The following is a 24,219-nucleotide window of genomic DNA, read 5'->3' on the forward strand; positions in this document are numbered from 1 at the left end:
CACAACTGTTAATGTGTGGTCTAACCTGAGTTATACAGAACTGCAACATCACCTTGCAGCTCTTACACTAAATTCTCCTATTCATGAAGGCCAACACATCATACGTCTTCTTGCCTACTCTATCAACTTGAACAGCAACTTTGAAGGATCTATGGATATGGACCCCAAGATCCCTCTGTTCCTCCATTCTGCTAAGAAACCTGCCATTAACCTTGCAGTCCAGTTTCAAGTTTGATCTTCCGTATCACTTCATACTTTTCCAAGGATGGACTTCATCTGCCACTTTTCTGCTCAACTCTGCATGCTGTTCTAATCAACAACAGCCTTTTACACAACCACAAAAATACAACCTCCATGTCTTCTGCAAACTTACTAACCCACCCTTCCACCTCCTCATCAGTCACAGAGCAAGGATCCCAGTCAGTGACGTCCAAGCAGAATTCACTTCATCTATTATCACACTCTTCCTTCTGTGGGCAAACCAAGTCCAAATCCACACATCTATGTTTCCATGGCTCGCATGTGTCAATTCTTTCTGGATGAATTTCTACATATAACCCCTCCATTTGCTTTAAACTGCTCTTTAAAAGCAACCATTTCATCAAACTTCTGCTGCTAGTATCTCTGCTGAGCAATCTGGTAACAAACATTGTCCTTATACAGTCCTACAAAGAGCCTTGAGAGGTTTTGTCACTTCATAAGCGCTAATTATACTTTTTTCTACAGTACACAAAACAGGCCCTTTGACCATCTAGTCCGTATCAAATTGTCATTTTGCCTATTCGCATCGACCAGCACCTGGACCGTAGACCTCCATCTCTCACCCATCCATGTGCTTCTCCAAACTTCTCTTATATGTTGCAGCTGAAGGTCCATCCATCAATTCTGTTGGCAACCTGTTCCGTGCCCCTCCTCCCATGGTTCCTCTTCAATATTTCACCTTTCACCCTTAACCTATGATCTCTAGCTTGTGTCTCAGCAAACCTCAGTGGAAAAAACCTGCTTGTGCTTAACCTATCTATATCCCTCATAATCTTACATACCTCTACAAATTTCTCTTCATTCCCCTATAGTTCGAGGAATAAAGTCCAAACCTGCTCAGTTTTTCACTACAACTCAAAATGCAATCAGATGTAACTATGAATGGAAACCTGAAGGAACACACTTAACCAAATTTATTGTGTGGAAATCCCACAGACAACACTGTTACAAGCCAACTTAATGTTCTTATAATCGTCTAAAAGTTTTAAAAATTACTGGCTTCGTTTGACAAATATATATCAAAACATCGAAACACAATGAAATACATTGTTTGTACCAGATCAAATGAGTGAGGATGGCACTGGGCAGCTAAGTGTCACCCTGCTTCCAGCTCCAACAACTCACTAACCTTGAATGGTACATGCTTTTGGTATGTGGGAGGAAACCAGAGCACCTGGAGGAAACCTATGCAGTCACTGGGAGAATGTACAAATTCATTACAAACAGCAGAGAGAATCAAACCACTGGCACTGTAAAGCAATGTGCTAACCTCTACACTACTATGCCACCCTATAAAATTACACTAATAATATGACTGGAATTCTTGGGCTCTAACAACCAGTCAGATCCTAAATAGGGTAAATGTGTAACACAATGATTACTATAAAGAGGCAATGGTTTTCCCTTCTGTGCAGTGAAGCTGGTCTTATTGGAGCCGCTACTAATGAAGGCATCTAATAATACTTTAATTAATTCCCAGATGTTCTGTTTAATGCTGGTAATTAAATTCTTGACAGGGAGTCCCAATTAACCAGCTCCAGTTCCAAAGATTTTGAAAGTGGAAATAAAATAAATAGATAGATCCATGTGCACAAAATCCAGCAACCGTTCCCCCCCCCCCCCCCCATAGGTTAGTCATACAGGAAATCAAATTCATTGAACCACACACAGGGAAGGCTGATTCAAATACAAAAGGAACTTCAAACTAAAAGCATACAGTAGGTCCAAAGAATCAAAACAAATTGGTTTATTATTGTCATATGCACTGCAATGAAGAACTTTACCATCCATACAGATCATCATTACAACAGTGCATTGGAGTAGTACAAGGTAAAACATTAACAGAATGCGGTGTGGGCAGGCAATAAGGTGTAAGGCCAAAGCAAGGTAGGTTTCCAAATCAAAAGTCCATTTTATCATACTAGGGGACAGTTAAATAGTCCTATGACATTGGGATAGAAGTTGTCATTTAACCTGATGTATGTGCTGTTAAGGCTTTTTACATGTTCTGCAACAATGGGTCTACCAAGGGTACAATCTGACTGGCTCTCCACTCAACCTTGGACCACCTGGACAACAGCAAAACCAATGTGAGACTGCTGCTTATCGATTAAAACTCAGCTTTCAATAACATCATCACCTCAGTACTAATCAACAAACTTCAAAACCCAGGTATGTGTACCTTCCTCTGCAACTGGATCCTTGACTTTCTTTTAATTGGGAGACCATAGCCAGTGCAGATCGGAAATAACATCCCCTCCTTGGTGAAATCAACCTTAAGGTTACAAGCTTAGCCACTGCTTTACTCTCTCTAACCTCACAGCTGTGTGGCTAGGCACAGATCAAATGCCATCTATAAGCTTGCTGATGACACAATTGTTGACAGAACCTCAGATGGTAACAAAGAGGCATAGAGGGATGAGATGGATCAGCTGGTCGTGTGGTGTTGCTGCAATGATGAAGAATTGATTGTGGACTTCAAGAAGTGGAATTTGGGAAAACACACACCAGTTCTTATTGAGGGGTCAGCAGTGGAATGGATGAGCCGCTTTAAGTTACTAGGTGTCACCATCTCAGAGCTAACAGTATTGTGAAGGACTCCACACAGCTCCCACACAAACTCTTCTCCCTCCTATGGCAAAAGGTAACGTAGCATTCAGGCTCTCACGACCAGACTGTGCAAGTTTCTTCCCCCAAGCCATTAGACTCCTCAATACCCAGAATTAAAGGTCATGTGATGTGCAATATTAATTAATATTGTACTGCTGTCCACAAATGCAGCCTGGCCTGCTGAGCTCTTTATTCTTTCTGACTTAGCTTACAGTACATAGAACAATACAACGTAGTACATGCCCTTCCGATCATGATGTTACAGCAACTTTTAACCTACTCCAAGATGAATCTCACCATTTCCTCCCACATAGGCTTCCACTTTTCTATCATAAAAGCCCATCTAAAGAGTCTCTGAATGTCCCTAATGTATCTGCTCTCTATCATTGCCCCTGGCAGGGTGTTCCACACACTCACCACTCTCTGCATAAAGAACCTACCTCTGACACCCCCTTATACCCTCCAATCAACTTAAAATTATGCCCTCTGATATTAAGACATTTTATCCTGGGAAAAGTCTCTGGCTGTCCACTTTCCCTGTGCCCCTTATATACCCTTTATCAAGTTTCATTCTCCTTCGATCCAGAGAAAAAAGCCCTACCTCGCTCACTCGCTCAACCTATCCTTATAAAATGTGCTTTCTCATAAAATGGCATCCTGGTAAATCTTCTCTTATAACCATTCTACCACCCTCTCTTCCACATCCTTCCTATAAACAGGCAACCAGAAATGAACACAATACTCCAAGTGTGATCTAACCTTGAGTTTTATGGAGCTGTAACATTACAAGGATCAATTTTATTCACCATTTACATTTACATATGTTAGGTATTTATTGTGTGTTGGTCAGAGTGTGACTTGCAACAGAAAACAACATTGAACAATTATAAAGAATAATATAAAAACAATTTTATATCTTAAAAGCCTAGCAAAGCATTTTAAAAAGCAGAAAGCTTTTCAATGGGAGTCTTTGATTGGAGCAGTTGTCATTGTGGTCAGAGTCAGAGTGGTAAGGCTTTGGCTCAACACAGCTTCGGCAAGAACAGCTGGAGGAAGGGAAGCAGGTAAGTTCATTCCTTATTTCTTTTTTCTTATTTAACTCGAGAAAGTATAGGTGCTTTGTCTACAGGGCCACAGTTCTGTTCTGGGTGTCAGATGTAGGATTTCCAGGAGACTACCAGCCTCCCCAGTGGCCTCATCTGCACCAGGTGCATCGAGATGCAGCTTCTTAGAGACCATGTTAAGGAACTGGAGCTGCAGCTCGATGACCTTTGGCTTGTTAAGGAAAGTTAAGAGGTGGTAGTCAGGAGCTACAGGGAGGTAGTCACCCCAAGGCTGCAGGAGGCAGATAAATGTTTAACTGTCAGGAGGGGGAACGGAGAACATCAGATAGTTGAGAGCAGCCCTGTGTCTATCCCCTTCAACAATAAGTATTCCATTTTGACTACTGTTGGGGGAGGGGATGACCTACCTGGGGGAAGCAACAGTGGCCGTGCCTCTGACTCCGAGTCTGGCCCTGTGGCTCAGAAGGGTCAGGAACTGAAGAAGATAGCAGCAGTAATAGAGGACTCTACAATAATAGATGGCAGACAGGTGATTGCATAGACACGAAAAGGAAACACAGATGGTAGTTGGCTTCCCAGGTGCCAGGGTCTGTGAGTTTCTGAACGCGTCCACAATATCCTGAAAAGGGAGGGTAAGCAGCCAGAAGTTGTGGGACATATTGGTACCAATGACACAGGTAGAAAAAATACAGAAAGGAAGTTGAGAAGCAGAACCTCAAGGGTATTAATTTTGGGATTGCTGCCTGTGTCATGCGACAGAGTAGATAAGAACAGAATGAAGTGGCAGGTAAATGGGTGGCTGAAGAATTAGAGCAGGGGTCAGGGATTCAGATTTCTGGATAATTGGGACCTCTTCTGGGGCAAGTATGACCTGTACAAAAGGGACTGGTTCCAATTTAATCCAAGGGGGGGACCAATATACTTGCAGGCAAGTTTACTAGAGCTGTTGAGAGTAGTTTAAACTAATACGGCAGGAGATGGGAAGCAGTATGATAGAGCTGACAATGAGCCAGCAGGTTTACAAGTAGATGGTGGGTACAACATGAATGTAAAGACGGCCAAGCCAATGATTGGGTACAAATGCAGACAGAGTAAAGAGTTAAATTGTACCACAGAGGCAAAATGCAAAAGGGCAAAGAAGGCAGAACTGAAGGTGCTGTATTTAAATACATGTGGCATTCAAAATAAGGTCAATGAACTCATGGCACAATTAGAGATTGGTTGGTATGACATTGTGAGCATCACTGAGTCGTGGCTGAAATAAGGCCATAATTGGGAACTAACATCAAAGATATACTTTGTATCAAAAGGACAGGCATAGGCGGTGGTGTGGCTCTGTTGGTGGAATTACATCTTTAAAAAGAGGTGACATAGTATCAGAGAATATTGAATTCTTGTGGTGGAGTTAAGAAACTGCAAGGCTAAAAAACCATTATGGAAATCATATATAGGCCTCCAAACAGTAGCCAAGATGTGGGGTTCAGATTGTAAAGAGAGCTGGAAAAGGCTTGTAATAAGAGTAATGCAGTTGTAATGGAGGTCTTCACTCCTCGAAGGGATTGGGAAAATCAGGTTCGTGTCGGATTGCAAGAGAGGGAATTTGTTGAATGCCTATGGGATCACTTTGTAGAGCAGCTTGTGCTTGAGCCAATTACGGGAAAGACTACCTTAGATTGGGTGTAGTGTAATAACTCAGATCTTATTAGGGAGCATAATGTAAAGGAACCCTTAGGAGACGGCGATCACAATATGATTGAATTCATCCTGCAGTTTGGGAGGGAGAAGCACAAGTCACATGTATCAGTATCGGAATGGAATAAAGGGAATTACAGAGGCATGAAAGAGAAGTTTACCCAGGTGGATTGGAGCAGGATACTGGTGGGGATGACAGCAGAGCAGAGATGGTTGAAGTTTCTGGGAGTAGCTCACAAGGCACAGGATAGGTATGTCCTGTAGAAGTCGTTCTCAAATGGCACGGGTAGGCAACCATAGCTCACAAGGGAAGTTAAGGACTGCATAAAAGCCAAGGGAAGGGCGTTTTAGGTAGCAAAAGAGGGTGGGAAGTTGGATGATTGAGAAACTTTTAAAATCTAACAAAAGGCAACTAAGAAAGCTATAAGAAGGGAAAAGATGAAATATAAGGGCAAACTAGCCAGTAATATGCAGGATACTAGAAGTTTTTTGAGCTATATAAAAAGTTAAATGATGCTGGTGAGGTAGTAATAGAGGACAAAGAAATGGCAGATGAACTGAGTAAGTACTTTGCATCATTCTTCACCGTGGAAAACACTAGAAGTATGCCGGAGGTCCAGAAGCGTTAGGGAGCAAGAGTGGGTGCCATTGCTATCACAAAGGAAAATGTGCTAGACAAACTGAAAGGCCACCTGGACCAGAAGGCAAATGCAATCTTGGCATTCATTTCAAGGGGAATAGAGTATAAAAGCAAGGGGATAATGCTGAGGCTTTATAAGACACTAGTCAAGCCACACTAGAAGTATTGTCAATAATTTTGGAAACCAGTATCTCAGTGTTGTCATTGGAGAAAGTCCACAGGAGGTTCATGAGGATGATGCCGGGAATGAAGGGTTAACATATGAGGAGCAACTGGCAGCTCTGGGCCTGTACTCACTGGAATTTAGAAGATTGCAGGGGGATATCTTTGAAACATACTGAATGTTGAAATGACTAGATAAGAGAGGATGTTTCCTATGGTGGGGTGGAGGCCAGGTCTGTGGGTATGTCTGTAAGTATATTTAAAGCAGAAGTTGATCATTTCCTGATTGGTCAGGGCATCAAAGGACATGGCGAGAAGGCAGAGCAGACTTGATGGGCTGAATTGCCTAATTCTGCTCCTATAACTTATGATCTTTTATATAGGTAATGCCCTGGTTAGGATTTCTACTGCTAATGCTGCGGGGTAGGGTATTTTTACTTCGTAGCTTTCTATAAAAGCAGTCTGTCCTGCTTGTAGATGTTTTCCTTTCAGCTAAAGATAAGGGGCTATGATGTTCAACTTAGGAACACTGTGTCAGCCAATCGGGATGCTGAAATTGGGAGAAGGTTCAGGAGAGAGTTCTGTGATGGACACTGGTGGGGCTCATGGTCCTTTTGGTGGGAGATGCAAAGAAGAGAAGATCAGGAGAGTTAGCTGTAGGATTCAATCTGACAGGAGGAAGAAATTGTAAGAGGTGCTTTGCGAAACAAAGGAGTCCCAGACTGGCTTTTTTGGAAGCTCTATCAGTGACCGGTGATGAGAATTCAGTGTCGTAAATAATGGTCATACCCAGCTTTTGGATAATACAAGTGCCAACGCCATGTGCACATTTAGACCGGCTTAACCGTAATGGCCTTTCTTTTTTTCTCTTTTCTTTCTCTTAATAACTGTTTGATAAAACTGAAATTAGTAAATAGACTTTCTTTATAATTGTATGTGGTGTACAATCAGTTACTTCTTACCAACTGATAATTGTGTATGAGCAGTATTTTCACAGCATTCGTTCAAATGGGGTTCCATTAATCGGAACATCCCAACTTTCTTGTTTGGTTGAACCTCAAATTATACCGACCCAAGACGTATATTGTTTATGAAAGGCAACCTTCTCAGCGCTGAGTCCCGTGGCTGTCAGCAGAGCTGACTAACCAGCCAAGTTTGCATACGAGCCTGATTTGGGGGGGGGTTTACATATAAATTTAAAAGAACATGGCCCTTGAACTCAATCCGCCAAATAATGAAGACCAACTCACCTTATGCCTTTTTAAGCACCCTTATCAACTTGTGCTGCACTTTTGAGGGATCTGTGGATGCAAATGATTTACCTTGTACACAGCTTCAAGTTTGACCTTCCAAAATGAATCATTTCACACTTTTTTGGACGGAACTCCAGCTGATACTTCTCAGCCTAGCTCTGTCAAAGTCTTCCTATAACCTACAACCTTCTACACTACCCGCATCGCCACCAACCTTCATGTCAACTGCAAAAAAATAATTGCACAAACTGATCGCCATGAACATGGTGTGAATTTCTGAGAAACTTGTGAACACTGGGACCTTGGAAAGAACAAAGTGAAGATCTACCACAATATCAAGAATGAAAGGTCATAAACATTGTAATTGGAGAAGCGGGATTCTGTCTGTTTATTTATTTAGAGTTACAGCACGTGAATAGGTCCTTCTAGCCCAGTGCACCCACCGCTCTGTGTAAAGAAACCTAGTCCCCTCATATTAGCCACCTTAAAATCCCCACTTAGCAAAGCAAAAGAAACAGTTGTTAATTTAGGAAAAAATAACCAAAGCAGTTTGAGGAATCAAATGTGATCCCTGCACTATGTAAATAATTTAAACATAAAATGATTAAATCATTAAATCATTTTGACTTCATGAACTAATTATGATTCACTCATCCAAGACCAGGTTGGGTTCCACTTGATCTTTGGGTTGGAATTTAAGTTCAAGCGTACTGTTGTCTCAGATATACATACGTAGAATATAAATGCCATGAAAAGTAGTTTTTTTCGAGGTGTGGATCTTCAGGCTCCTGAACCTCCTGCCTGGGGTCAGAATTTGAGATTCTGAGACACTAATGAATAAAAATGTGCTTTTTAAGACAGGACATTCCAAAGCCTGTTATCACTCTGAAGTCTGGCCATTGTTGTAACATGGGATGACTCCAAAAAGGAGCTGTTGAGTTAGATAAAGGAGTTGGCCTGGGAAAAAAAAGAGTGATGGATGAAAGGGAGTAAATACAAAAAGTAGTGAACACAGCCTAGTCTATCACAAGTAAAGTCTTCCCCACCACTGTGCACACTTACATAGTGTGCTGTTGCAGGAAAGCAGCATCCATCGTCAAAGACCATGCCCCTCCTTGCTGCTACCATCAAAAAGGTGACAAAGGAGCCTCAGTTCCCACACCACCAGGTTCAGGAACAAGTACTACCTCTCAACCATCAGGCTCAAGAACCAGAGGGAATAACTTCATTCACCCACAACATTGAACTGGCTCCACAACCTATGGACTCACTTTCAAGGACTCTTCATTTCATGTTCTTGATATTCATTGCTTATTTATTTATTATTCCTTTTTTCTTTTTTGTATTTGCACAATTTGCTGTTTTTTTTTGCACATGGGTTGTTTATCCATCTCATAGTTTTTCATTGATTTTATTGTTTCTTTATATTTACTGTGAATTCCCGCAAGAAAATTAATCTCACTGTTGTATGTAGTGACATGTATGTAGCTTGATAATAAATTTACTTTGAACTTTGAAATGAAAAACCTAGCACCACCTTACTCAGTTCAATTCGACTGAGTAGTCCTATAAACCAGCAGTACAATGTGTTAGCAATTATTTTGCAGTTTTGTAGCTGAATGGCCATAAAAGAAAGCCTTTTACTTCAGTTCTCTGATATAACAACAATTTATGTACCACCATTAAACTAACAATATGTTCCAAGGTGCTTCAAAGGACTAACTATACAACTGAAAATTCATAATGAGCGCATTAGAAAATATTAAAGCAGATAATTAGAAGGGCAAAAACAAAGATTTTAAAAGAAATAAATAGCAGAGGAGGAGATCTTTATGAAGGAAATTCCAGAACAAGCAGCATGGCAATTGATGTCTTCATGCCATCTCTCACTATCATCAGGTTCAAGAAGGCAACATTCATCATCAAAGATCCCCACCATCTAGTTCATGTCATCTTCTTGCAGATACCTACGCACACCATGGGGCAGAAGGTACAGAAGCCTGAAATTCCACACCACCAGGTCAAGAGCAGCTGCTATATTATATCAGCCATGATAGAATGGCAGAGAAGACACGATGGGCCAAATGGCTAATTCTGCTCCTATGTCTTGAACCAACTGGCAGAAACTTACACACGGCAGTTTAGCAACAATTTGATCACTTCACTAAAATGGACTTAGTTTAGTTTCTGATCTAATTCTATGTTCATTCTTCTAAAAGTTGTGCATAGTTTAGGTTTAGTTAGTTTTTTATTGTGAACACTGCTTATCTGATGCTGCATGCTAGTGATGGTGCTCCAAGTAAGCTATCAATTACATGGACTTGTGCATACGACAATAAACTTTTGACTTTTTGTCACCAACTAAAGAACAACACAAGAGTGACCACAAGATCATAAATGCAGGAGCTGAGAGATCTCAAGGTGCTATAGGGATGTAGGAGTTCACAACAGCCACAGAAGCAGTGAAACCAAGGCTAAGAATTTTAAAATAGAGCCATTACACAAGTCAGTGAGCACAGCGTGAGGGATCAAAGGGGTGAGTCAGGGAACAGACTGCAATTTTAGTAGACCTGAAGTTGGGAGTAAAAGGAAGAGGCAAAGGCATTTAGATTATCAAGGTTTAAGGTTTAAGGCAGTGTGGAGGAACAATGGGATCATGGGGTCCATGTCCATAGATCCCTCAAAGTTGCCACTGGTTATGAAGGCATATGGTGTGTTGGCCTTCATGAGCTGGGGGATTGAGTTCAAGAGCTGTGAGGTAATGTTGCAACTCTTTAAAACTCTGGTCAGACTACACTTGGAAAATTGTGCTAGTTCTGATCGCTCGTTATAAGAAAGATATGAGAGCTTTAGACAGAGTGCAGAGGAGATTTACTAGGATACTGTCTGGACCAGAGAGCATATTTAATGAGGATAGGTTGAGTGAGCCAGGGCTTTTCTCTTTGGATCGAAGGAGGATGAGAGATAATTTGAGAGGCATACAAGATGATAAGAAGCATCAATGGAGTGAGACAGCCAGAGACTTTTTCTCAGGGTGGCAATGGCTAATATGGGACAACATAATTTTAAGTATAGAAGGGATGACAGAGGTAGGATTTTGTTTTTTTATACAGAGAGTGGTGAGCATGTGGGATCCGCTGATATGGGTGTTGATAGAGGCAAATACATTAGGGACACTTAACAGACTCTTAGACAGGCAAATGGATAAATGACAAAATGGAGGCCAATGGGGAATGAAGGGTTAGATTGATCTTGGAGTAGGTTAAGAGGCTGGCACATCATTGCGCTCCAAAGGACCTGTATTGTGCTACACTGTCCTATGTTCTTTTTAAAAAAATAAAATTCTACATTGAAAAAAAATGTTAAACATTGTTTTACCTGTTTTGTTGACTTCTTTACACCATGAAAAATCTTCCAGGCCATTCCTGACCCACCACTAGCTATGTGGCGTCCCACATCAAACTCCCTGGTTATGGGATTTCCCATCACTGCACTGGTAACATCCGCTGTTACCTTGGTAACAGTGCTCTTTAGTTTATTAAGCATGGACTCCATGGTTTCTGATGAGTGTGTTACCTGCAGGAAGAATGGAAGAATAGGGAATCAGTGTTAGAAAAATCCTCCTTCGTGCTCCTCGTGGGTACTATTGCAATGCCCATCAAAGCTGTGCTGAGAGGGACCTGATTAACTTCTCTTAGGAGTTGCTCATGCAGCTAATTGACGGGTGGTCGGTTTCATTCAGTCAAAGCCCTGTGGCCAAAGCCTGGAGGCGCAGAAACCTGTCCTGCAGTTGAAGGACTGTCGGTGTGTGTGCACTGGTAGGAAGGAGGAAAGGGACTTGATTTGCAATAGCTTTTTAGTTACTTGTTGTGTTCTGCTGAACAAGAGGTGTCTGAAGAGATTGTGGAGGCATTAGTAACAATCTTAAAAGAATCAATAGATTCTGACATGGTTCTGATGAACTGGAAAATTGCAAATGTCACTCCACTCTTCACGAAGCGAGAGATTCAGAAGAAAGGAAATTATAGACCAGTTAGTCTGACCTCAGTGGTTGGGAAGATGTTGGAGTCAATTGTTAAGGATGTGGTTTCAGAGTACTTCGAGGCACTTGATAAAATAGGCCAAAATCAGAATGGTTTCCTTATGGGAAAATCTTGCCTGACAAATCTGTTGGAATTCTATGAAGAAATAACAAGCAGAATAGACAAAGGAGAATCAGTAAATATTGTGTACTTGGATTTTCAGAATGCCTTTGACAAGGTGCCACACGAGGCTGCTTAACAAGTTAAGAGCCTGTGGTATTACAGGAAAAAATACTAGCATGGATACAGAATTGACTGATTGGAAGGAGGCAAAGATTGGGAATAAAGTGAGCCTTTTTGGTTGGCTGCGGTGACTAGTGGTATCCCACAGGGGTCTTGTATTGGGATGGCTTCTTTTCACATTGTAAGTCAATGATTTGGATGACAGAATTCACGGCTTTGTGTCCAAGTTTGCGGATGATACAAAGGTGGGTGGAGGTGCAGGTAGTGTTGAGGACTACAGAAGGTCTTTAAGACAGACTAGGAGAATGGGCTAAGAAATTGTAGAAGGAATACAGTATCAGGAAATCTACGGTCAGAAGGAATACAAAAATCAGGAAATCTACAGGCACTTTGGTTGAAGAAATAAAACCACAGCCTATTTTGTAAATGATGAGAAAATTCAAAAATCTGAGGGGCAAAGGGACTTGGGAGTCCTCGTTCAGGATTCCCTAAAGGTTCATTTGCGGGTGAGTTAGTGGTGAGGAAGGCAAATGGGATGTTAACATTCATTTTCAAGAGGACTAGAATATAAAAGGAAGGAATAATGTTGAGACTTTATAAGGCACTGGTGAGTCCTCACTTGGGAATACTGTGAGCAGCTTTGGGCCCCTTATTTAAGAAAGGATGCGCTGACATTGGAGAGGGTTCAAAGGAGTTCATGAAAATTATTTCAGGATTGAAAGTCTTGTCATATAAGGAATGTTTGATGGCTCTGGGCCTGTACTCACTGGAATTCAGAAGAATGAGGGGTGACCTCATTGAAACCTATCAATGTTGAAAGGCCTCAATACCGTGGATATAGAGAGAATGCTTCCTATGGCAGGGGAGAGACTCTGACACAGACTCAGAATAGAGGAACATCCGTTTAGAATGGAGACGATTTATTTCTTTAGCTAGAGAGCAGTGAACCTGCGGAATTCTTTGGAACTATGGAGGCCAAGTCTTTATGTATATTTAAGGAAGAGGTTGATAGATTCTTGAGTAGTCAGGGCAAGAAGAAATACAGGGAGAAGGCAAGAGATCAGGACTGAGAAGGAAACGCATCAGCCATCACAAAATGGTGAAGCAGACTCAATGACATAATGGCCCAATTCCATTCCTATATCTTACAGTCTTATGATGGGCCCACAACTTACTCACTGTAACCCATACACTAACAAGAGAAAATCTGCAGAGGCTGAAAATCCAAGCAACATACGCAGAATGCTGGAGGAACTCAGCAGGCCAGGCAGCATCTATGGAAGAGTCTGATGAAGGCTCTTAGCCCAGAATGTTGATTATATTCTTTTCATAGATGCTGCCTGGCCTGCTGAGTTCCTCCAGCATTTTGTGTGTGTAACCCTAACCTATACATCTTTGGACTGTGTGAGGAAACCAGAGCACCTGGAAGAAACCCATGGGGTCACAGGGAAACCATACGAACTCCCTACAACGAGCAGCTGGATTTGAACCTGAATTACTGCACTAACAGCTATGCCACTATTTCCATGTGATTCAGTCAAATTTGGTTTGATAACCATAGGAGCAGAATTCAGCCCACAGAGTCCATTCTGCCATTCTATCACGGCTGATGTATTATCCCTCTCAATCCCATTTTCCTGCCTTCTCCCCGTAACCTTTGACATCCTCACTAATCAAGAGCCTATCAACCTTTGCTTAAATACACCCAATGACTTGGCCTCCAGGAGTCCTTTATTTTTCACCCACAAAATCTGCAGTTATTAACATTAACAACACCCAAACATAAGGCAGCTGAGAGAGAGACTTACAGTATTTGTATTATTTATTTAGAGATACCATGCACAACAGGCCTTTCTGGTCCAACAAGCCACACCACCCAGCAACTCACCTATTTAATCCTACCCTAATCACAGGACAACTTACAATTTCAACTTATCCTACTAACCCGAATGTCTTTGGACTGTGGAAAGAAACCAAAACACCAGAGGAAACCCATGCACTCACAGGAAGGACTTTCAAACATCTTACAGAGGACGCTGGAATTGAAGTCTGAACTCCGACACCCCGAGCTGTAACAGTGTAGGGTTTTAGAAAAACACAATTAGCTCAAGAATTCCCAGGGCAGAGAATTAGCTCCTTAAAGTTATTGATCTCCACTTCACCCTCTTCACCATCAATCTCAAACGCTCAAATGTTACCATACTGCTTTACTGATACCTGATTTAGTATGACCAGTCACATAAGACCAGATAAAATGTTAAGTAAATGTACCGTGGAGAGCATTCTAACTGGTTGCATCACCACCTGGCATGGAGGGGCCACTGCATAGAACCAGAAAAAGTTGCACAGGGTTGCAAACTTAGCCGTCACCATCATGAGCACTAGGCTCCCCAGCATCCAGGCCACCTTCAAAAGGCAATGTCTCAAAAAGGTAGCTTTCATCATTAAGGACCCCAATCACCCAAGACATGCCTCTTCTCATTTCTACCATCAAAGAGATACAGGAGTCTGAAGACACACACTCAACATCTGAAGAACAGCTTCTTCCCCTTGGTCATCAGATTTCTGAAAGGACATTGAACCCATGAATAGTTCCTCAGTAATTTTTCCTCTCTTTTTGCACTATTATTTTATATACGTACTCCTTTTTTATTATGATTTATAGTTTTTATTACTATGTATTATGATGTACTGCTCTGGCAAAACAATATATTTCCTGACATATGCCACTGATATTAAAATAAAGTCTAATTCAATTCATAAGACCACAAGACATAAAGAGCAGAAACTGGCCATTCAGCATACCAAGACTGATCCTGTGAATCATTCTGAAACATTTTACAACGCAGTAAGTTCAATATAAATGCAATGTTAAAGCATCAGCTGTTTTTATTTAATATACACTCAGTGGCTACTTTATTAGTTTCAAGCTTAGTTTAAGTGTAATTATTTTTCAACCATACATGAATCCCCATGAATACAGCCAAACGAAACAGATTTCTTCCGGGATCAGGGTGTAAAATACAGTGCCAACAGTCATACACAGCATAGAGCACATATAGGATAACAAGTAAACAGAGTTACACAAAAAAAACCTATTGCCCAAGTCTCTGAGTGATATGTCCTGTCAGTTTATGGAGCATGGATGTCATTGGCAAGAACAAGCAGTTCTCAGCAGTCCCAAGTCAAACATACATATCATCCAGCTTGTCTTCCACTGTTTGAACCCTGGAGGGGCCAGTCTCCAACCAAGTGTGGACACCATGCAACAGAGCCTTCAGTGTCTCCTCTCCTGGACTGCTGCAACAAGCAAGCCCATGGCTCGAGGCTTAGTCCTTGCTACAACCAAGTCCATGCAACTCTGCTGCCATCTAAAACAGTCTTGCAGTATTTTACATTACTAATGTCCAACAAGCCCAAGGCAATCACTCGCTGTTAGACTGCACATCGCCCTCGGGCGCTGACTCTGATGCCTTCCTGTAGCAAGGAGTAACATGGTTCACATGAAGTCCACCGCCTCCACCAAAGAGCAGCCCACTGTTGGAGTAGACCAGCAGTACTTGAACTTCTTAATACCTATCATCACCTTCCAATTGTAAAAAGACAAAAGCATCTTTGGTTGGCCCTGGAGAGGCCACTGCATCCAAACTGCCATTTGACTGGAAGTCCTAAAGTGGACTTCTGCTGCTGTAGCCCATCCACTTCAAAGTTTGAAGTGTTGTGTGGTCGGAGCTGCTTTTCTAACACATGGTTATTTGAGTGACTGTTACCTTCCAGTCAGCTTGAACCGGTCTGGCCATTCTCCTCTGACCTCTCTCATTAACAAGGTGTTCTTGCTTACAGAACCGCCTCTCAGTGGATTTTTTAAAATTTTTCGCACCATTCTCTGTAAACTTTAGAGACTGTTGCACGTGAAAATCCCAGCAGACCAACTGTTTCTGAGATACTCAAACCAACTTATCCAGCACCATTAATCATTCATTCCATGGTCAAAGTCACTTAGATCACATTTCTTCTCCATTCTGATGTTTGGTCTGAACAACTGAACCTACTGATCATGTCTGCATGCTTTTATGCATTGAGTTGCTGCCACATGATTGGCTGCATTGGTATTTGCAATAATGAGGTGCACAGATGTACCTAATAAAGTGACCTCTGACTGGCTCAAACTCATTTACAGCTTGTTCCTGTTTCTGATCGCCAGCAGGCTTCATCCTAAACATAAACATTTTCATAGTCTAACTGGATTCTCTCCAAAATCAATGAACCTGTCAACACCCAACATTGAAATCACCACGAAAAGAATACTTACACCTCCCACAGATCCATAAATCAGCTTTGGTAACCGCAAAATGTGGTATTCATTTTTGAATGTCAGTTCAAGGCAATGCAATCCTGGTTCCAAGCTACCAGCAGTCTGTGAGTCTCTTGGTTCGTCTGGTTATAAAAGTCTCTTGAAAGACTCTTCAGCCTTGTACAACACCTACTTAATATTTTGCTTAGCAGCTGTTGTATAGTGAACATGGATTAAGATGATTACAAGGGAGATTATCATACAAAATTCAACAGCCTACAAGGACAAATTAGTTCTGGCGATCAAAAGCTTGGTTAAAGTAGCAGTTCAGGGATATTGCAAGGGGGTGGCATGGTAGTATAGTTGTCAGTGTAATGCTATTACAGTGCTGGTGATCAGGCTTCAAATCCTGTTACTGCCTGTACGGAGTTTGCATGCTTTCCCTGTGACCAGATGGGTTGCCTCCTTGGGATCCGCTTTCCTCCCACATTCCAAAGATGGAAAGATTAGGGTTAGTCAGCTGTGGGCATTCTACATTGGTGCCAAAAACATGGCCACACTTGCAGGCTGCCCATAGCACATGTTCGGACTATGCAGGTCATTGACTCAAACGAAGCATTTCACTGTATGCTTCCATGTATGAGTGACGAATAAAGCTAATCTTCAAAATTAAAAAAAAGAGGCAGAGGATTCCTCAGGGAATTCCAGAGGTGAAGTAACCAGAGGTACTTCTGTAATATCAGCAGAAGAGTTAAAAGAAAGCTAAAATTGCATCTGTCACTGTGCCCTTCTCCGAGAACTAAGGAATATCTATAAACATTGCAATAACAAATGGCTCCAACACTGCTGCTGCAGTCACTAGATTGGCTGGAAAGTAGGACACATTTCACAAACGTGGTTAGGTAGTCGTACCCAAGCAATCACATTCTCCCTTTGCTCTCTTTCTCCAGGCTGACAGGTCTGAGTTATACTTCTCACGCAACCTGTACTTTGGATATTTGGTACTTTGGGAGTTTTATTGATCCCTGGAGTCTCATTCATATACAGCTCCAGTGTAAATACCATTGTAAACATGCCCTTTGATAAACCAATGGTGAAGCAATTCCGTGCCTTGACTTATTTCACAAAAGCAGCAGCATCTGGTGTTGGCCAATCACTTCCAGATAAATGAAGACACAAAAGACTGCAGATGCTATAATCTGAAGGAACACACAAAAAGCTGGAGGAAATTCAGCAGGTCAGGCAGTGGAGGGGAGTGGAGAAAGGAAGGGTGCATTTGAAGGAAATTTGTTAGGTGTAGGGTCTCAAATTGAAATGTTGACTGTCCATTTCCCTCCATAGCTTCTGCTTGATCTTCAGCTTTTTGTGCGTGACTTCCAGGTAAAGTTTAGCATTCAACCAACTTTCTGAAAGTTAAAGTCAGTTGATGAACATTTACATTTTAAATATATCCACCTCTAAATTAGTAGAGGTAAATTAGTTTACTACTGTCTCATGTACTGTGGTACAGTGAAGAACTTGCTTTGCATACCGTTCACACAGATCAATTCTTTACAACAGTGCATTGAAGCAGGGCAAAGGAAACAACAAAAGAATATAAACAATTGTCCCAATGAAGGGTCTCGGCCCAAAATGTTGACTTATTTATGCCTGACCTACTGAGCTCCTCCAGCATTTTGTGTGTGTTGCTTTATGAGAATAAAGTCTTTCAGAGAAAGTGCAGTGCAGGCAGGCAGGCAATAAAGGGAAAAGCCATAATGTGATAGATTGGGAAGTCAAGAGTCCACGTTGTAAGAAGGGAACATTTAAAAGCCTTATAACAGCAGGATTGGAGCTGTCCTTGAGCATGGTGCCACATGCTTTCAGACTACTGTATCTTCTGCCCAAATTTGGGAGGGCTCAGGCCCAGAGAGCTTGCCAGTGTTTCTGCATAGAGTTGATGTATGGCTTCCTCCTTGCGTAATAGTTTCAAGTTGCATTTCTGAATGTGTTAAGTGACAATGGTTTTCCAAAGTACTCCCGAGCCCAGGTGGCTATAAATGTCACAGTAGCATGACGGTTTCTTAGGCAGTGCCGCCTGAGGGCTCAAAGATCACGCGCATTCAACAGTGTTTTCCGACCTTGCCCTTTACGCACTGAGATGTCTCTGAATTCTCTGAATCTTTTCACAATATTATGTACTGCAGATGTTGAAAGACCTAAATTCTCTGCAATCTTGCGTTAGGAAATGTTCCTTTTGAACTGACTATCAATTCTCTCACAAATTTTGGCACACAGTGGTGAGCCATGACCCATCCTTGCTTGCAAAGACTGAGCCTTTGATGGACGCTACTTTTATACCCAGTCATGATACCTCACCTGCTACCAATTAGCCTGCTTAATGTGGAGTCTTCCAAACCAGTGTTACTTGAATATTCTACGCACTTCTCAATCTTATTTTAACTCTATCCCAACTTTTGTTGAGTGTGTTGCAGCCATCAAATTCTAAATTTGTGTATATTTACAAAATACAATTAAGTTGGTCAGTAAAACTATTGAAAATCTTTTCTTTGTACTTTTGTCAGTTAAATAGGGGTTCACGTGAATTAACAACACAGGTTTTTGTTTTTATTGCATTTTGGAAAATATCCCAACTTTTCTGGAAATGGGGTTTGTACATTGGCTGTGTTAAAAGAAATGTTCATAGAAGCACGAACTGAAAAGCCAACTCGCTCTTCATGTTACACAACATAGCGCAGGGGATGGATGCAACCAGGTGAGAGGTGGTACTCTGCTGCTGGGAATTATGGGAATCCAGTGTATAGTCAGTCAGTTCAACAGCATCTGTCTTGCTGAAGTTTTACAGTTCTTACAACATACGAATAGGGAATTGGCTTGTCATTTCCTTTCTGGTCTGTTGTTTTATTTTTCAGCTCACATTTCTATTAATTTTCCTTTTTACGCAGACAATGTAGTTACTGGTGTAATGCAAGAAAGCATGGCAACCAGTCTGCATGAAGCAAGGCCCAGAAACAGCAGTAAATACAAAGCCAAACTGAAGTTCCTTTAACCTGTTGTTCTAGATATTGCCTGTGGTGCTGTCTTCTCCATACGTGAAGGAGAATAAATCGTTTATTCAACAAAGCCTTTTTACACATGAATCTCCTCCCCCTATCCAATGAACCCACATGTATCCCCCTGCTTCGTTTTCTCTTGTATTTATCCATTTTCATTACATGTATCAATGGTGCGGAGGTGGAGATGTTTCAGAGCTTCAGGTTCTTCTGTGTAAACATCACCAATAGTTTGTTCTGGTTAAACTACACTAATGCTATGGGCAAAAAAGCACACCAGCGTCACAAGGAGACTGTACAAACTACTTGACAGGAATAGAACCCCATCGACGATCACTGCAAAACGATGTGCTAACCGCTAGGCTACCACTCCACCCTAAATTCCATGTTTCTATGAAGATTCAGGATATTAGAATGCAGATGGAAGTTGCAAGGACCCAACTCCAACCATCAATCCATTCCATCATTGTCTGATCATAGCTACTCTGTATCCAAACTCAAAACAAATGCCTTAGCTCCACATCCTTTTACACCAATATCAATCTGCTTTAAAATATTAACTAAGCTTGCATCTAATGGTTTACAAATAAAAGTCATCCACATCTCGAAAAGCAAAGGTCATTGACTGTATCGTTCTTTCAGCTCCCACAAGTGCAGCCTGAATTCCTCAAGTTTTTAACTACAGTCGGCCCTCCTTATCCGCAAGTTTTGCATGCGCAAATTCAACCAACCGTGAATCGAGAAAACCCGGAAGTGCTCTTCCAGCACTTGTTCAAGCATGTACAGACTTTTTTTTCTTGTCATTATTCCCGAAACAATGCAGTATAACAACTATTTTACATAGCATTTACATTGTATTAGGTATTATAAGTAATGTACAGATGATTTAAAGTATACAGGAGGATGTGCGTAGGTTATCATGGATTGGAATCAAACAAAATCAGAAGTTCTCTTACTAAATCGGAACAGGTACATCCCGTATTATTTAGCGTCAGTTAGTCAAACGTTTGTCTTAGACAATAGTATATATTTTACCTTTCTATGCATATAAAACACTTAAGAAACGTATGTATTTCAATAATTAAACCACTGCATTGCTAAGTAATAACTGTAGCTTTCATCAGGGCAGGGCCTTTCTCACTTTATCCTTTAAAATTGTTCCGATCGTTGACCGACTGTAGCCTAACGCTTTTCCAATGACCGATGGCGTTTCACCTCTTTCTGATTGCTTTATTATTTCCACGTTATTTTCACTCGTGATCGTGATTATTTTCGTGAACAGAAACACTGCGGATTCAGAGCTCCACAGGGTCCTAAAGTCCAACTCACTGAAACAGGTTAAATAAGGGACCGGAGCATCCATGTGTTTTGGTATCCACGAGGGGTCCTGAAACCAATCCCTCGCGGATAAGGAGGGCTGACTGTATTACCCGTAAATTCCGGACTATAAGCCGCTACTTTTTTCCCACGCTTTGAACACTGTGGCAACACTGCGGCCTATACTACGGTGCGGCTAATGCATGTTTTTTTTTCATGCCGCCAAAAACATTTTGCCTCGTAACAGTAGACCAATAAAATTGATGAGTAGTTCACAGAGGTCCAATGAAATTGTAAGATAAATCAAGCGCACTTTCACAATTAAATTATTGTAAATCAGTCATTTGTACTCTCCCTCATCAACATGGAAAACACTCGAAGAAAAGCATATGATGCAGCTTTTAAGTTAAAGGCGATCAATCTGGCGGTTGAAGAAGGAAATCGAGCTGCTGCACATAATCTTGGCATAAATAAATCGATGTTGAGACGGTGGAGACGCCAGCGTGAAGAACTGAGTCAATGCAAAAAGACGACAAAAGCTTTCAGAGGTAATCATAGCAGATGGCCCGAACTTGAAAACTTTCTTGAAGACTGGGTTAACACACAGAGAGCAGGCGGCCGCGGTGTTTCCACCGTGCAGATCAGACTGAAGGCTAAAGCAATCGCCACCAGAATGAAAATCAAAGATTTTAGAGGTGGGCCATCGTGGTGTTTTAGACTTATGAGACGAAAAGGCCTGTCCGTCAGGGTACGCACGACTCTGTGTCAGCAGCTCCCTCCCGACCACGAGGAACAGCTTGCTAACTTCCGCACATTCACTCAAACAAAGATAGCGGAGAATTCCATCGGGCCAGATGATATCATAAATATGGATGAAGTACCTTTGACGTTTGACCTCTCACTCGGACTGTTAATAAAAAAGGTGACTCATCCATCACACTGAAAACAAGTGGCCATGAGAGAACGCATTTTACTTGTGTTCTGAGCTGCACAGCATCCGGACTAAAGCTTCCACTGATGGTGATTTTTTAAGCGGCTGACAATGAAAGTTCAGTGAAAGCTGCCATCAAGAGTACAAACTCAATTCCAGCTGTGATTCCTGGGGGCACCATGAAGTATTTGCAGCCACTGGACATCAGCGTGAACCGGGCATTTAAAGTGACGCTGCGCGTTGAGTGGGATGCTTGGATGACGAGCGGCGAGAAATCCTTTACCAAAACAGGACGCATGCGAAGAGCATCTTTAACTCAAGTCTGCCAGTGGATCCTAAATGCGTGGAGCGGTGTCACAACATCCACCATCACCAACGGGTTTCGAAAGGCTGGACTGCTGCGTGATTAAGAGGACCACATGCGCTCAAGTGAGAGCGACAATGAAGAGACTGAAATGAGTGACGAGATCCTGAGGTTTTATTCAATTCGGACACTGAAGGACTTTGATGGTTTTAGTACGCAGGAGGAAGATGAAGAAGGCGATCAATAACTTTTCCTGGTAGGCTGCAGTATATATATTTTTTTTACCAGTCGTTAGGAGATATTGGAATGTTGTTCGTGCACTGTTCAGTAAAAAAGTATACGCAACGTAATTTGTGTGTTACCGATACGTATGTATATTTAAAAGTAGCTGTGTTACAGGCACTGTTCGAAAAAAAGCATTTGCAATATATATTTGTTTATGCTACCATACGGATTTAATTAAAACTTAAAAAATCCTCACGTGTAATACCTTTCTGTGTAAATATCTCATATTACAACCTGGGACACCTGCGGCTTAAAATCCGGTGCGGCTTGTACAAGTACAAAATTGATTTTCTTTCTAAAATTAGAGCGTGCGGCTTTTAATCAGGTGCGCTCTGTAGTCCGGAATCTACGGTATCTTTATTCAGCAACCACCTGTGTGTCAGATGGCTTCCAGCACTGGCACACGCAAACTCACCGACCCCGTCCTGTACACTAGTTGCTCTGTGACCTCTACTGCACTGTGTTATCACTCAACTAGAAACCACAGTCATGGTAACCCAGCAAAGAACAAATTCATCTCACTGTAATGTGTATTAACAGCTAAAAAGCCTTTTATTTTACTTCAACAATGGATATTTATAAATGTTTCACTACCATAACAGAATGTCATGCAAATTCATTAGAATATTCATTATGATACAAATAAAATTATGTACAATAAAATATTATTCATTCTAAATTCTTCAGAATACTGAGAGGCCCTTTATTTTCATCAATAACATAGTCAAGATTAATGGTTTTCTAAATTATCTTTCTAATCATGTGGTGGTCACAAGACCACCACATGATGTAGAAGGACAGCGCTTAAAAAAATAAGGACAAGAAATAGTACCAGAAGACCGGAGAGTGGAAACTGTTATTCACTGGGTCAAGAAAGGTAATAAGGGTATCGACCAGTGAGTCTTACGCCACTGGTAAGCAAACTATCGGAGAGGATTCTTAGAGACAGGATTTTTCAGCATTTGGAGAAGCAGAGGCTTCTGCAACCCTTGCTCTTTGTGATTTTTATAAATGACTTGAATGAGGAAGTGGAAAGGTGGACTTGCAGATGACACAGAGGTCGGTGGGTTGACATAGGCTACAAAAGGCCATAGATAGGATGCAGGGATGACAGCTGGAGTACCATCTGGAAAAGTCTGAAGTGATACATTGAAGACTGAATTTGAAGGTGGACTACATGGTTAATGGCACAATTTATTTGTAGTCTGGAGGGATCACAGAGTTCATGTCCATAGATTCCTCACAGTTACTAAGTCAAGAAGGCAGATGGTGTGTTGCCCTTCAATAGTTTGGGGTTGAGATTAAGAACCTCAAGGTAAGGTTACAGCTCTTTAAAAAACTCATGTCATATATTGTATCCGGTTCTGGTTGCTTCATCATGGAAAGGATGTGTGGAAGCTTTAGTCAGGCTGAAGAGTAGATTTACCAGGATGCTCCCTGTATCGGAGAGCATGTCGTATGAGGGTAGATTGACTGAGCTAGCACTTTTCTCTCTGGAGCAAAGGAGGATGAGAGGTGACTTGATAGAAGGGTATAAGATGATCAGAGGTATAGACAGAGAAGACAGTCGGTGACTTTTTCTCCGGGGGGGGGGGGGGGGGGATAAGTTTTAGCTGATTGAGGAAAATATGGTGGATGTCAGAGGTAGTTTTTTTTTAAAAACAGAGTGAGATGGGTGCATGGAGTTCCCTGCCGGGGTGGTGACGACACAGATACATTAAGGACTTTTAAAAGAAAAACAGAGGGCAATGTGGGAGGGAAGGATAGACTGACCTTACAGTAGGTCAAAAAGGTCAGCTCAACATCATGGGCTGAAGGCCCTGCATTGTCCTATGTTCTAAGAAATGAGCATAACCCTCTCTGAAAAAAGAAATGCCCTGGAGATTTACTTACTCTGTTGTTAAAGCAACAAATCAAGCACACCCAGACATAACCTAACAGCCAGCAATCGGAGGCCTTCTGACTCTTGAAACTGATCAAACATCTTTGAAAGAGAAACAGAAATTATTTGCTGACTCAGGGACAATTATATTCTCAAATTTTAGTCTTCCAGTGGTTAGCCCATTGCATTTTGTTCACGAAACTGAG

At 41.6% G+C, this 24,219-nt stretch overlaps 1 protein-coding gene across 2 annotated transcripts in view; it reads right to left on the reverse strand.

Annotated features, from left to right (window-relative positions):
- scyl2 (SCY1 like pseudokinase 2) overlaps window positions 1-24,219 on the reverse strand; it is an 89,228-nt gene that overhangs the window by 63,201 nt on the left and 1,808 nt on the right. Inside the window, exon 2 of one of the 2 annotated variants that reach the window (XM_059977560.1) lies at window positions 11,061-11,258. The exons of the other annotated variant lie outside the window; for it this stretch is intronic. Coding sequence (XP_059833543.1) covers window positions 11,061-11,237 — 177 coding nt within the window. The 5' untranslated portion in view covers window positions 11,238-11,258. The remainder of the gene's footprint in view (window positions 1-11,060; window positions 11,259-24,219) is intronic. 2 annotated transcript variants of the gene reach the window in all.

The sequence above is a fragment of the Hypanus sabinus genome, chromosome 8 (genome assembly GCF_030144855.1).
Source record: "Hypanus sabinus isolate sHypSab1 chromosome 8, sHypSab1.hap1, whole genome shotgun sequence".
Classification (NCBI taxonomy): domain Eukaryota; kingdom Metazoa; phylum Chordata; class Chondrichthyes; order Myliobatiformes; family Dasyatidae; genus Hypanus; species Hypanus sabinus.